The sequence below is a fragment of the Peromyscus leucopus genome, chromosome X, assembly GCF_004664715.2.
Source record: "Peromyscus leucopus breed LL Stock chromosome X, UCI_PerLeu_2.1, whole genome shotgun sequence".
In the NCBI taxonomy this organism is placed as follows: domain Eukaryota; kingdom Metazoa; phylum Chordata; class Mammalia; order Rodentia; family Cricetidae; genus Peromyscus; species Peromyscus leucopus.
Genome location: NC_051083.1, coordinates 11,996,203 through 12,011,842, shown reverse-complemented (window position 1 = coordinate 12,011,842; position 15,640 = coordinate 11,996,203). Strand labels below are relative to the sequence as shown.

The following is a 15,640-nucleotide window of genomic DNA, read 5'->3' as shown; positions in this document are numbered from 1 at the left end:
TGATGAAGTACTTTTATTAAATAAAGGGGCAAGAGTGGTTGGGAATTTTACCAGCTCTTAGGAGAGATTTCAGTGGTTGGCTAAAAGGTTGACTCTTCTGGGGAACAATGGGTGAACTAAATGGTGATGATTGAGAAGGTCTATGAAAAGGATAGATGGCCAGATGTTTGGGTCAGCACTGAAACTAGAGAGAACGCTGCATCCTTGTTTAAGGGAGAGTCACCTGTGGATTCTGCATATCTTTAGAAAAAGTTGATAGAATATAAGGCATGATAGATTATAAGGCATAAATCAGTCTTAGCCTTCTGAAGATTTTGTTCTTTGTGAAGAATTTCAAGGCATGCCTTTTCTAATCTGAATTCTGAAAGCCTTTGACTGTGAAGATTTACTAATAGGCCTCTGTAGTTTCTTTTATATTTTGTAGAAGTCTGCTGGTAGAGACAACAAATGATGCTTAATTGTAAAAAGTGATTCCCCGGACAGTGGTGGCGCACACCTTTAAACCCAGCACTCTAGAGGCAGAGGCAGGTGAATCTGTGAGTTAGAGGCCAGCCTGGTGTACAGAGTGAGTTCCAGGACAGGCTCCAAAGCTACACAGAGAAACCCTGTCTTGAAAAACCAAAAAAAGAAACAAACAACAACAAAAAATGATTCAACCAGCCCCACTGTTTTAATATTTAATGTTATTTTAGTTAATACTTAATGTTTGTTTGTTTTTTTTCTGAGACAGGGTTTCTCTGTGTAGCTTTGGAGCCTATCCTGAAATTCACTCTGTAGACCAGGCTGGCCTTGAACTCACAGAGATCCACCTGCCTTTGCCTCCCGAGTGCTGGGATTAAAGGCGTGTGCCACCACCGCCCAGCCTACTTAATGTTTTCATAGTGAAAATAATGAATTGTAATTAGTAACTGACTATAGTACGTCTTTTATTTAGTGAATAGCCAGTAAGCCTCTTTATTTTGTAAATTCCTAGGCCTCGATGGGTCGTTCCAGTTTTGCCGAAAGGGGAATTAGAAGTGCTTCTAGAAGCTGCTATTGATCTGAGTAAGAAAGGTATGTTTCAGTGTCATGCTTTTCCAAATGCATGCTACTAGATATATTTTCACTTTATTCCTGAAAACTTTATTTTCCTGTTAAAACACAAGTGTATAGTAAGTTTAGAGATAGAGCTCACATCTGTTTAAAAAGGACAACCCTCAAGAGTGCTAGACAGAAAGGGTATATGTATTCATATTTCTAAAGAGCAAGTCCATTGTTTAGATCTGTAATCACTCAAAGATTCATTCCTGTTGTGGGAATTCCATAATATACACAAAAGTTTTTGTAACTAAGTACTCTGTAGGCGATGCATAGTACAAATATCATTTGAGGTTAACTAGCTGCAGAAGAGGGAAAGTGAGCATCCTAAGGGATTTCTGGTCTTAAGTAATGTGCAGACCTGCAAATTACTATACTAAAGGATGCATGACTCTTAATCTATGATTCTTTGAACAAAGAATTTTTTATTTCTATTTTTGTTGATTGCTTTGTATTTATTCATTATGGGAAGGGTATGATATATGTGGCAATCAAGAACAAGAGTTGATTCTTTTCTTTCCGCCATGTGATTCCCAGAGACTGAAACGTTTTCAGCCTCCCTAGGAACTGTTTTTACAGGCTGAGCCATATGGCTGGCCCAGCAATGTGTTTTTTAAATAAAAGTAGCTTTTAAAATAATAGAATAAGTTATTAATTTTTTTTAAGGAAAAGAAGACTTATAAAGTGGTTCTGTTAAAAAGAAATACTTAAGAACCTAATGAAAAGAATCTAGTGCTCAGTTGTCGGGAAGTAAAAGGTTAATGTTGGGATTGAACAATATTAAATTACTCTGGTCTGTTTCTGATATGGCTGAATTCTCCTAGTAGTGGTGCTCAGTTTGCTATTTTAAGGCACTGGAATTCGAAGGAGTGGAATTTCTTGAGTAAGCCTGGCTGTGTCCTGGAACTCACTCTGTAGACCAGGCTGGCCTCAAACTCAGAGATCCACCTGCCTCTGTCTCCCATGTGCTGGGATTAAAGATGTGTGCTGCCACCACCTGGCTAAGGCACTTGAAATTAAAAGGAGCAACATTTATTTTCTAGATAGTCTTTTGTATTATCTTTTTATTACTGTGACAGATAACAAATAAACAGCTTACAAACAAAAGCTTTATTGGCTCACAGTTCTGGAGATTTCATAGGTTAGAGTTAGGGCCAGGGGAAAATGCGTGGGTAGAGCAAAGCTCCTCACCTTTTGGTGTCCAGGAAATGAGAGAGAGAGAAGGGATCTCACAATCACTTTTGAGGGCAAACCCCTACTTTTCAGATTTCTCACTAGATTCCACCTTTTACAAGCGTTTGCCAAGTCTCCCCATATCACCACAGAGTGGCGACCAAACCTTTGGAAGGCATGTCCCCAAACATAACTGTTCTGGGTGTGTCGTAACTAACAATAAGCGATTGTATTAGTTATTGTCAAAATTAACATTTTTATAGTACCTTGCTTGGCTTCATGTCACTCCCTGGCAAGGGGAAATTTTATCTTACATCAGTTATTCCTCCTTTGATTAAAGAATGTTTGTTGTGCCTTACCAATCATGAAAGCTATGAAAAAAGTTTAATCAGAATATGATTGTCTCACAATTGAAGTGAACTTTGCTAGTTATAGTCTAAACATTAACTATGTAGTAAAAACATATTTCAGTCAGTGCCATTGACATTCAGCAGATTGTATTCCTCTCCCATACTTATTTTGTGCACCATAGTTTATTTTACATGATGCTCCATTTGTAAAGTTTCAATGTCACTCATATTGTACAATCAAAATCAAATATTTTTTATACAGATTGAGATGTTAAAGTCATTCTTTGTATTGGTGACACATGGCTCTGTTGTCCTTTTTATATCAGATGAGATGAAGTAAAGATAAAAAAGTGTAGGGCTGGAAAGATGGCGTGGTGATTCGAATTCAACCCCTGGAACTCACTTAAAAGTGGCAGGATCAAACTGACTCCACAGAAGTTGTCCTCTGAACTCTATACACACTCCCTAGCACCCCCTCAACTGTGCGTGTGTGCACGCACACGTAAATAATGCATTTTTTAAAAAGACAAAAGGAAAAAATAGATTCTTGACTTGGAAGAAGAAAGAGATGTATAGATAGTGAAATAAAGATGAAACAATTCATCTTATTTGGCCACTTGGAGAATAGTAAAGATACGAGTGGGTGCTAAGTACATAGTTTGAAAACTAATATTTTAAAAATAATTATGAATGTAAATTTTAAGGCTTATTTTCAGAACAAAATGCTATGAAATATTTAGAGTCTGTCACATGGTACTGACCATCATTTTGGGCTTAAGATATATTTAGTGCATTAATTTGTAGCATTATCAGTTAAGTTTTTATTGCCTTTATTTTTTCTTCTATTGATGATTAAACCTAAGATCATTGTACATGTTCGAGTAGCTGCCCTTGCAGTGAGCTATAGATCCAGCCCTGTTATTGTTAATATTACCACATCGAGTGCACTTTTGCATAATTAGAATTTTATTTGGGAGGCCTGAAGAGGTAGCTGAGCAGTTAGTTATGAATGTTTGCTACTCTTGAAGAGAAGGGACCCAGGTTTAGTTCCTAGCACCCACGACTGGTGGCCCATAACCACGTATAATAACAGCTCCTGGGAGTCAGACACTCTCTTTGGCTTCTTATAGTACCTGAATGAAACGTGGTATATACTCAGTCCCCCATATATATATAGAGAGAGAGAGAGCGAGCGCTAGCTTTCTTTAAATAATTTTTAAAAAATTACTTTATTTCTGAATCAAGTTTCCTTTCTGATGTGTAGAAACTTTGAAATAACAATAGTGTTATGATGATGCTGTGAACTTTTTACCAGAAGTACTCTGGAACTGCAACTGCTAGCCTGTCATCCAGGTTTCCAATTACTTACGGTCTTTCATCATACAGTTGAGCATTGTGAAATAATGGGTTTTTTTTCTCCTCCTTTTTAGGCCTTGATGTTAAAAGCGAAGCATGTCAGCGATTTTTCCGAGATGGGCTAACAATCTCATTCACAAAAATCCTTACAGATGAAGCAGTGAGTGGCTGGAAGTTTGAGATTCATGTGAGTTTTCCATTTGACTTTTAAAACGCAGATTATATAGTGATCCTTTGGATGGGGAGGTCAAGTGTGTGTGTATTTGTGTATGATATATTTGGCCTACTGTAATATAAAAGTGAAACTTTTAAAGTAATGTTATAGTGAATTATTTCTGTTAGAGGCAGCATGGGCATTTAAAACAACAAAGAGATTTAGAGTTAAAACTACTGGGTTTAATCTTTCTCCCTGGTTCTCCAGTGCCTTTTGACCTTAGACAGATCACCCCATTTTATTGAAAATCTGATACAGTCAATTGTGAGATGTACTGCCATTTTATATATTGTTAAGGAAGGCAAAACTTGCCCAAGATGGAGAAAATGTAATGCATGTCTGGGGGACTTGAAAGATCAGTGTTGTAGAGGTAATCACTGCAGAAAAGGACAGCAAGGAAACATGTATATTTCAGAGCCATGAGTTACTATTTAAACAGTTGTTTAGTCTGGATTCAATTTAAAATTGTCATCCCGCTGACCTTGACAGCCTCCCTGTGCTAATTCCCTGCCGAGTTCCACCCTCCTGAATGCTTAAGGGAAGTTCTTTGTCTGTGTATCCTGCATATTGGGCATTAACAGCTTAGATGCAAGATTGTAAAACATTGTCCTCGGCAACGAACTTCTGCCCTCTGGGGTTCTCCCATTGTGCTGTAAGCCTGTATTTAAGATTTCCTCCCTCCTTCAATAAACCGCATTCTGCATTAAAAGAAAAAAAAAAGCCAAGTTACAATGCAATAACCAGACTTTATGGGAGAATCCATGACAGCCAGCCAGACCTCCTCCAAGAATATAGAAAGCATTCAAGATTATGTAAAACCCTGTAACAATGCAGGATTTTTTCTTTTGTTCTTTCTCTGTTGTAGAATATTATTTTAAGGTGTGTTACTTTTTTTTATATTGCATTTGTTTAACTCTGTGAAGCTGTGATACTGTGTCTGTCTAAAACACCTGATGGTCTAATAAAGAACTGAATGGCCAATAAAAAAAAGAAAAGAAAGGAAAGGAAAAAAAGTCATCCCTTTTAAGTAGACTATTTAAAGTGATCTTAGGGCCCTAATATCTCCAAACTATGAACAGAAGCAATGCAAATACTTCAGTACTTGTTATTTGTAGGATGCAATCAGATTTCACTTAGAGAGTGAAAGAAGTTGTATCTGGACTAATAAGATGCTGTAAGTGCTACAAACCTGTTATTTGTTTCACTATGGAGATAGTCATAAAGCAGATGATATTTTTCTGGTCTGAAACTTTTTTCAGTGAAGATGATGGGGTAAAAGTCCCAACATAACGTAATTTCTCAGATTTAGAAATACAGGGCTTGTTAGTGTATAGTCTTCCATTGGGGTAACTGATATATTATTTCAATTTTAGAATTGTTGCTTCTAGTGTAAGAATTCCAAAGAGAGAAAAAAAATGGGAATTTGTATATTGCCTGAAGAGATAGAGCAGGATTTGGCAACTCATAGTACCTATTTCATTTTTAAGCAAGTAGCTTTTTGAAAGTACACACCATAGACATTATAAAGCAAATTAATTTGGTCATAGTACTAATGAATTAAATATAATTCAAGTAATCAGTGTAAAAATGAGGAACTCATTTAATATTAAGATAAGGGTAATTAGGATGACAACTTGGGTTTGAAATTGCAATGTTTTCACATTCTGAATCACCTTTCTCCCATGTATAACAGAGATGTATTATTAACAATACCCATCGCCTGGTGGAACTATGTGTGGCTAAGTTGGCCCAAGACTGGTTTCCACTCCTAGAACTTCTTGCCATGGCCTTAAATCCTCATTGCAAATTCCATATCTACAATGGTACACGTCCATGTGAATCGGTGTCCTCAAGTGTTCAGGTGCCTGAAGATGAACTCTTTGCTCGTTCTCCAGACCCTCGATCACCAAAAGTGTGTTGGTTTGTTACTTTCAAAATTAAATATTAAGATTGTTTTATTCTATCTGCCACAGAACATTAAGTAATCTCAATCTCCTTTAACACGGAAAAAAGACTAATTATACTCTGAAAGGGATTTTTGCATTATGGTTTGAATTCTTTCTTTTATACCAAAGCTATGTTTTATTGTATTCTACTAATGTTTAGGTTTTCTGTGTAGCAATAGTTGGGATCTGACAACCAAATGTACTTGGAAACTTTTTTTTTTTTTTTTTTTTTTTTTTTGTTTTTCGAGACAGGTTCTCTGTGTAGCTTTGCGCCTTTCTGGAGCTCACTGGTAGCCAGCTGGCCTCGAACTCACAGAGATCCGCCTGGCTCTGCCTCCCGAGTGCTGGGATTAAAGGCGTGCGCCACCAACGCCCGGCGTACTTGGAAACTTTTAAGTGAAACTATATATAGCACTAGGAGCCCTTTTGCATAGTCATAGTATTTTAGTTCAGGGCTTATGGCTTTTCCTCCCCTCTCTATGTAAGTTAATCCCTATAATCTTCTACTCAACCTGGAAATAGTAATAATTTGGTTAATATAAAACATCTGTTTGCTCTATAATAATAATCGAGGAGATTATGACTGATTAGAAACCTCAGATCAATAGTCCATGATTTTTTTTTGTGCTTCAAAGTAGGTATATGCTATACATGCTTAAGTAATACATCACAAAAGTACAATGATGGAAATTATAAAATAGAAGCAGAATAGTAAAACTTTGAAATTTTACTAAAATACATGTTTGAAAACAAAAATTTCCTATAGCATTGTAAACAGACTGTACTTTAGTTTTATACTATATACCTTTAAATTTATACTTGTATAGTTTTTATTTCCTTTAGCAAGTGCTAGCAATAATAGTTTCTAAATTTAGACTGTAGGGAAACTTTTAAAAGATTTGTTTTTACTTCATGTGCATAAGTAATTTGCCTGTATGTATATTTGTACACCATGTGCAGACCTGTGCCCTTTGGAGGCCAGAAGAAGGCACTGGATCCCCTAGAAATGGAGTTAGAGTCACCATGAGGGTGCTGGGAATCGAATTTAATTTGTCATAAAGCAATCAGTGCTTAAAGCTGAGCCACCTATCTAGTCCCTAGGGAAATATTTCAGAGATCTGGAGATTTTCTTTTCTGACCAGCCAAAAAAAAATGAAAGTCACGTGTACAATGTTTATTTGGTTAGAGCTTGAAATTACCAGTAATGTGTTGAACTTAGAACTATTATTTTTCCAGTTCATATTGTTGCCACTAGATGGCTTATTTTAGCTTGAGTAGGATCCAGTTACCATCAAAGTAAAGATAATTTTCAAACACAAAAGTTCCATCTAGCTAGACATGGTGATGCACGCCTTCAGTCCCAGTGACAGAGGTAGACTGGTCTCAAGGTTCGAGGCTAGTCTGGTCTACAAAGCAAATTCCAAGACTATGCAGAGAAACTGCGTGCGTGCATGTGTTCTGTCTGCATTTTCCTATTTTATTTTTTTCAGTGGGTTAGTAATCTAACGCTTAAGAAACTCAGAGGAAACATAAAACTTTATTCAACATGACTAATACCAAATTTTAGAGTGACTTCTGGCTGAAGATAATTTTATGTATTTGAAATCTGATTCTTACGTAAAAACTGTCAAAAAAAATAAAAGGTGTTCATAGCCTTTGAGTTTAGTGTATATGTGTTTGTTTGTATGTGTTGTAGCCTAGATTATGGTTACCCATATTCTAGGGAGTTGCCTACTAGCTGCTGAAATTAGAGGAATTTTGTGACTTCTCATTGTTAAATCTTTATAAACTTAAAAAAAAGTTTGATTATCAACCAGGAGGTAGTGGTTCATGACTTTAATCTCAGCACTCGGGAAGCCGAGGCAGGAAAATTCCTGAGAGTTTGAGACCAGCCTGGTCTACAGAGTGAGTTCCAGGACAGCCAAGGCTACACAGAGAGATCCTGTCCTGAAAAAAAAATTATCAAAGAGGTGTTAGTCAGAATTTTCAACACCGTCCCTAGTTGGTTGCAGCCAATATGATGCTTGGAATTAGAAGGGTTTTCAATTTTTTTTTTTTACAGAGTTTGGAATATTTGCATAGATCCTCATTAATGGAGTCCCTCTAGTTCAAACATTGGAAATGTGTCATTACTCAGACATCTTTTGTTGTTTTCTCCAACACAGGGTCCGTTCCCTCTGTGTAGCACTGGCTGTCCTCGAACTCACAGAGATCCCCCTACCTCTGTCTCCAAAGTGCTGGGATTAAAGGTGTGTGCCACCACCACCTAGCTAAAGAAAACTTATAGATTCTGGAGTTCTAGATTAGTAGTACTTAACTTGTGGCAAAATTCAGATCCTCAAAAATAGCTGATGGGAGTGGATTTTCTATATTGTAAGTTACCTTATGGCACTCACTTTGTAGTGTCTTGTCTTGTTTGTTGACTTTTGAAAAGTTGGAAGTCACTGAGCTTCCGAGTCTGATTTTGAGCCTTCCTACTCAATCATCACCTAAATGTTGTGGCCAGGTCTTTATTTCCTCCACTGTTGAACTCATGTGGCCTCCCTCAGCTTTTAGGCAATGATAGATAAAATTAAAGGTATTGACAACTATCTGAGGTTATAACTCTCTATGGTGCTATCTTAACTGTATCATACTTCTCTCCCACCCTAGGATTTTAAAGATAATTAAATGAAATTAATTGAATGTTTAAAATAAGAGAAACCTGATTAGTTAAAGGGGAAAGGGTCTCAGGTAAAATTCATGTATGTTATTCTTTTTGTTGTCTTTTTGAGACAGGATTTCTCTATTATGTAGCTCTGGGCTTAATATGTAGACCAGACTCATAGCGATCTGCCTGCCTCTCCTTCCTGAGTGCTGGGATTAAAGGTATATGCCACTATGCCTGGCATCTATGCTATTCTTTTTAAAAGAAACGTATCAAAAAATAAAAGTAAAACTACATTTAAAAGAGCATAAACAACCTGGCGGTGGTGGCACACGCCTTTAATCCAGCACTGGGGAGGCAGAGACAGGTGGATCTCTGAGTTCAAGGTAAGCCTGGTCTAAAGTGTAAATTCCAGAATAGTCAGAACTGTTACACAGAGAAAACCTTTGCAAGTAGCCCCAAGGACCATCCCCAAAAAGAACATGCACATTCTAGACTATGGAATCATTTAAATTTTTTTTCTACGTAGAACTGGTTGGATGTTGCCGGTTCCAGGGTGTCTGGTGTCTCCTGCTGACCTCCACTCACAGGTAGTGCAGATACATGCAGACAAAACACTCACAAATAAAATCTTTTAAAGAGAGAGAGAGAGAGAAAGAATAGAACTACTAAGTATATGAGCTCAGTAGTCTCATTCTAGTTACTAAAGAAATAAAAAATACATAACAAACATATTCCTTTTTACAAGTAATCCCAAAAGAGATCTGGTGAGCCAAATAGTTAGCAGGGGTTGGGGCTAGAGAGCTGGCCCAGTGGTAAAGAGCACTTGTTGCTCTTGTAGAGGATCTGGATTCAGTTTATATTTATAGCACCCACATGGTGGCTCATAATCCTCCTCAATTTTGGCTCCAATGGATCCCATGTTCTCTTCTGCCTCTGGGTACCAGACGTGCACAGGGTGAAATATATACTGGCAAACACACACATAAAATAAATACTGAGAGTTTAATGACCTAGAATTGGTCTTCTCATCAAATTAAAAGGTAAGAAAATATTAAACTTACTGAAATATGATAGTCGACATCCTAGAGAACTTAAAATGTACCACCATCACCCAGCCAACAATAAAATCTTTATTCAGCATTCTCCTTTTTGAAAATAGCTGTAGGTATAATAGTATAATAGAAATAGGTATAATAGTATAATAAAAAAATTGTCTTTCCTTCCCCCTTAATGGCTTTTAAAATACGGCCTTCTAGAGGGTGGTAAGGTGGAAAAGATTGTCTTTATTATTAGCTTTCAGATATATTTAATTCTTTTGTAACCTTTTAGTTCATTTTGAGTTTTTTAAATGGCAAAGTTGATTAATAAGATGGAAATTGAGCCTCGCGGCAGTGACACACACCTTTTATACCAGCACTCGGGAGGCAGAGGCAGGCGGATCTCTGTGAGTTTGAGGCCAGCCTGGTCTACAGGGTGAGTTCCAGACAAGGCGCAAAGCTACACAGGGAAACCCTGTCTCAAAAAAAGAAAAAAATAAGATGGAAATTGAATACATTTATATGAGTCAACAAAAGTCCCCAAATGTTCTAGTTAGTAATAGCAAATATTATACCATGGTATAATTGTTTTTTTTCTTTAATTTTCCCCCTTTTTGTTCCTCCTGCAATGTAAGCATGTATCAAACGTCCTCAGCCTTTGCTCATGGTAGACAAGTGTTCAGTTCCTGTGACATATGGGCTAGTTTTTAATTGACAGTTCACTTTTAGGCTTCAAGATTATTCTGTTTATATGGAAATTTTAACTGCTTATAACTGCAGTAAGAAATTCACTGAGGGGTGGGCAATGGTGGCGCACGCCTTTAATCCCAGCACTCAGGAGACAGAAGCAGGCAGACCTCTTAGTTCTAGGACAGCCAGGGCTTTTCCACAGAGAAGCCCTGTCCTGGGCGTGGGGGTATTTACTCAGAATTTTTTTTTACACTAGATTATTAATTAGCTTTTCTTTGATATTACTTGAGCCTTTTAACCTCATAAATTATTTTAATATAGGTGTTTTTACTTACTTAGGAAAACCACGTTCTCGTACAGTGTGATTGCGGAGACAGAAACATGGTTTTAATTCTTCACTAGCAATACTGATAGGAGCAGTGTGTTCCTATAATCTAATTTGTGCTTGCTACTTATGCTTCATCCTAGATGGATTATTGTGAATTTTTTGAAGTCCTTCATGAATGGTTTGACATCAATTGGTTTTAATATATCAGTCAAAATAGTACTTTGATTTTTCTTAAAAGCCAAAAAAGTAAGCTTTGATGTTAATTGCATTACAGGGTTGGCTAGTGGATCTCCTCAACAAATTTGGCACTTTAAATGGATTCCAGACATTGCACGATCGTTTTATTAATGGATCAGCATTGAACGTTCAGATAATTGCTGCCCTTATTAAGTAAGTTACGTTTTAAAATGAAATGTTCAGTTTTCTGTTAGTTTCTGATTTTATTTTGGCTCGGTTATGAAATGGAGGGAGTCGAGGATTTATTTAGCTCAGTGATAGAGCGCTTACCTAAAGCGCAAGGTCCTGGGTTCTGTCCTCAGTTCCTGGGGGGCAGGGGGGTGGGGAGAGAAAAAGGAAATGGAGTAATGAGCCTGGAGAGATGTCTCAGTGGTTAGTGAAGTGGCTGTTCTTTCAGAGGTCCTGAGTTCTGTTCCCAGCACCTACGGCAAGTGGCTCACAATTGTCTTTAACACCAGCTCCAAGGGATCTGATAGCTCTGGCCCCTGAGTGTACCTGCACTCACACGCACATATTACCATCCAAATGCAAATGCACACACGCACACACAAAATCTAAAAACTAGTAGTAGTTGAAGTGCAGATTTTTCTTAGTTGTTATTTGGATGTTTTTAAAATACTACATGTACTGTGAGAATTTACTAAATTGATTTTAAGAAATTGAGTATTTACAGGAGTGTTTTTTTTTTATCTTATTTCAGACCATTTGGACAGTGCTATGAGTTTCTCACTCTTCACACAGTGAAAAAATACTTTCTTCCAATAATAGAAATGGTTCCACAGTTTTTAGAAAACTTAACTGATGAAGAATTGAAGAAAGAAGCAAAGAATGAAGCCAAAAATGATGCTCTTTCAATGATTATTAAATCTTTGAAGAATTTAGCTTCCCGGGTTCCTGGACAAGAAGAAACTGTAAAGAACTTAGAAATATTTAGGTTAAAAATGATACTTAGGTAAGTTCCTTAATCTTTGGAAGTAATCATGTACAGGAATTTCTACAATCAATGTCAAACTGAGTTTCTTTTACAGATTATTGCAAATTTCTTCTTTCAATGGAAAGATGAACGCACTGAATGAAGTTAATAAGGTCATTTCTAGTGTGTCGTACTATACCCATCGGCACGGAAATCCTGAGGAAGAGGAGTGGCTAACGGCAGAGAGGATGGCTGTGAGTCCTTTCACTGTTTTTTAACTAAAGAAATACTTAAACCTGGAATGGCGGTCACTGACATTTGAATGTTGTTGTTCTGATTAAATTTACAGGATCGTTAGTCTCAAGCTTTCTAAAGTAGCATAATTATTTGGTAGCTGATTATGTGATAAATTTATTGTTGAATGTAATCATTAGTTCATTGTGAGTTTTGCTATAAACTGGGAAATTGATTAAAAGGGAATACAGGAGATAATATTTGAACATGATTGAAGAAAGGGGCCTGTTCATGTGACCAATTCCAGTTAATGGCTTAAATCATGAAATACACAGATGGGTATGGTGGTGCACAACTGGAATCTCAACACTGGAGAGGCAGAGGCAGGCTATCTATCTATCTATCTATCTATCTATCTATCTATCTATCTATCTAATATATGTCTCTATCATCTATCTATCTATCCATCTATCATCTATCTTATCTATGTAGCTGGGTGGTGGTGGCACAGGCCTTTAATCCCAGCACTCAGAGGCCGGTGGATCTCTGAGTTTGAGGCCAGCCCGGGCTACAGAGTGAATTCCAGGACAGGCTCCAAAGCTATACAGAGAAACCCTTTCTTCAAAAACCAATATATATGTATGTGTATGTATGTATGTATGTCTATAAGTATATGTGCATATATATGTATGTGTATGTGTGTGTATATATATATATATATATATAAAATATTAGAATATGAGCTACATAAATTAGTTTTTCTTGATTTTGGGAATTTGTTTTTAAAGTGCTTAAGTTTATATCATTTTTGCATTAATACTTAGGAAACTATTTCCCATATAGTTTACATATTGCAACTTTAATGAATAACTTACCATTTCAATGATAAAACCCATGTTATTTGAGTACAGATGTGAGAGTCATGAGACATCTGTAGCAAACCAGTATCTTTACCTCTAAGGGTCTTTTTTGTTAATGGGGAAATAATTAGCTGTGTGACTCATCCTAGAACATGCGGAAAATGACATTAAATGTCTAAAACTTTTTGTAGTAGTTTGACATTCATTTGTTATATTTTAGGGGAAAAATCCCTTAACAAGTTTGGCTTTTGAAAACCTTGTCCGTTACTAGCTAAAAATTCATATTTTTGGTACATTTTGGACCCACCTTCCTTTATTCTCAGAAAGTTGAATACTGTACACTCATAACTTTGTGGATTGTCTTTTTTTTTAATCCTGAGTCCTACTTTATTATTCTTGAAGTAAAACAACAAGAGGTTGAAGGTAAACAACAGTCAAGCTACAGCCTAGACTAGCACAGTATTACGGGAATAGGCAAATGGAAGCATGCAGACTTGGTTCAGATTCCAGTCCCAAACTGGAATCTGCAAACCTGTTTACTATGCTAACACAGGGCTTGTTGGAAAGATGCAAGAGGTGGGTGGCTAAGCAACAGGTAGGGTCTGGTCCATGCCAATCAATTAGTAAATAAGTCTTTAAAAGTATCTTTTGACCTAAGATTAAAACCATTCTGGGGCAGAATTAGTGTAAAGAACCTAACTATACCAAAGTTGGTTTATGTTCATTCTGCCTAAACCTTAGTGTTTCATTGCATTTAAATGATATTTTTGTGAGTTTAATGCTGTAATTCAGAATATTTTGTTTGTTGTTGTCTTGAGACGGGGTTTGCATGTGCAGTTTTGGTGCCTGTCATGGAACTCGCTCTGTAATCCAGGCTGGCCTTGAACTCACAGAGATCCGCCTGCCTTCGCCTCCCAAGTGCTGGGATTAAAGGCGTGTGCCACCACCGCCCAACTTAGAATCTTTTTAATGATTTGAGTATTTATAATTGGTGAAGATTCTCTGATAAATTACTGTGTTAGATGTGGTAGCTCACAACTTTAATCCCAGATTAATCCCAGCAATTGGGATGGAAGTGGAGGAAGGAGGATAACAAATTTAAGACTAACCTGTGCTACACGTCAAGATTCCTTTTCAGGGATAAAAAGTGTAGATTTTTAAAAGTAATTTTCTGTGATGACAAGGCCTTGGATGTACACTTATTTTGTAAATATGCTTTAGGATTCCTAAAAATTGTTTGTTATATTAATGGTACGTTTTAAAAGTCTTTGTGTTTTAGTTTGTTTTGAAACCTGTTTTTTAAATTACATTTAGGAATGGATACAACAGAACAATATTTTATCCATAGTTTTACGAGATAGTCTTCATCAACCACAGTATGTAGAGAAACTAGAAAAGATTCTTCGTTTTGTCATCAAAGAAAAAGCTCTGACCTTGCAAGATCTTGATAATATCTGGGCAGCACAGGTAATGGTTTTGAAACATTTAAATACTTCTTGTAGAAATCCATCTAGTACCTTCCCGATAATTGTCAGTAATACTTAAATATGCAACAGTTCATATTTAGTCAAAGTTAAACAGGCTAAAGATAAAATAATAGGGAAGCTGAGTGTGCTTGTGTATATCTGAAATCTCAGCACATGGGAAGTAGAAAAGGGGGAGAATTGTGAGTTGGAAACCAGCCTAGGCTACAAAGGAAGATTCTGACGCAGAAAACAAGGGGTAGGGAAGCATACAGCCCAGTGGCATTATACTTGGCCTTAGTATCATAAAATAAAGTATATCTGTTGGAAAAATATACATCATTGACTTCTTAGTAGACGTTGAAACCCTTCAGTATAGTTATCGCTGAAATTATTTATTCCCAACAACTTAAATCTTTTTCAGAAGGATTAGCAACCTTTTTAGAAAAATTTTTAAGAGCCAGAATCTACATAAACAGTTTTTTTTAGTTTATAGAAATAAAGAAAACTCCAGTTTGGGAAAAATAATGTGTCTTGTTTATGGCATTAAAATCTTAGCATATTCAATAAACTATAATTAAAAAATTAAGCTCGGCGGTGGTGGCACACACCTTTAATCCCAGCACTCATGAGGCCTGAGGCTTGTGGATGGATCTCTATGAGTTGAAAGCCAGCCTTGTCTACAGAGCAAGTTTCAGGACAGCTAGGAGACCCTGTCTGAAAAATAACCAGGTTAATAGGAATTTCTAAAGTATATATAAATTATGTATATGCAGAAATGGAATTGTCAAGTTTTAGGTCTAAGAAATTAATGTTAAGAATTTTATGTAATGATTGAATGGAGATTGTGATAAATTCCTCCTGATGATGGTCATCAGCTGTCAGTGTATGTGTTTCTGTTATTCACAGTCTAGCATGCTATGATCTTTGTTTTTAATTTTTCAATAGGCAGGGAAACATGAAGCCATTGTGAAGAATGTACATGATCTACTGGCCAAATTAGCATGGGATTTTTCTCCTGAACAACTTGATCATCTTTTTGATTGCTTTAAGGTAATTACCAATGCAGCGAAGTTATTACCATTTTAATTTTAGATAGAATTGATTCATTA

General features: G+C 36.6%; 1 protein-coding gene across 4 annotated transcripts in view; it reads left to right on the top strand.

Annotated features, from left to right (window-relative positions):
* Usp9x (ubiquitin specific peptidase 9 X-linked) overlaps positions 1-15,640 on the top strand; it is a 122,076-nt gene that overhangs the window by 35,556 nt on the left and 70,880 nt on the right. For all 4 annotated transcript variants that reach the window (XM_028875920.2, XM_037198866.1, XM_028875924.2 and 1 more), the window contains exons 4-11: positions 974-1,053; positions 4,031-4,143; positions 5,864-6,082; positions 11,096-11,211; positions 11,759-12,010; positions 12,087-12,225; positions 14,380-14,532; positions 15,477-15,581. In XM_028875920.2, coding sequence (XP_028731753.1) covers positions 974-1,053; positions 4,031-4,143; positions 5,864-6,082; positions 11,096-11,211; positions 11,759-12,010; positions 12,087-12,225; positions 14,380-14,532; positions 15,477-15,581 — 1,177 coding nt within the window. The remainder of the gene's footprint in view (positions 1-973; positions 1,054-4,030; positions 4,144-5,863; positions 6,083-11,095; positions 11,212-11,758; positions 12,011-12,086; positions 12,226-14,379; positions 14,533-15,476; positions 15,582-15,640) is intronic.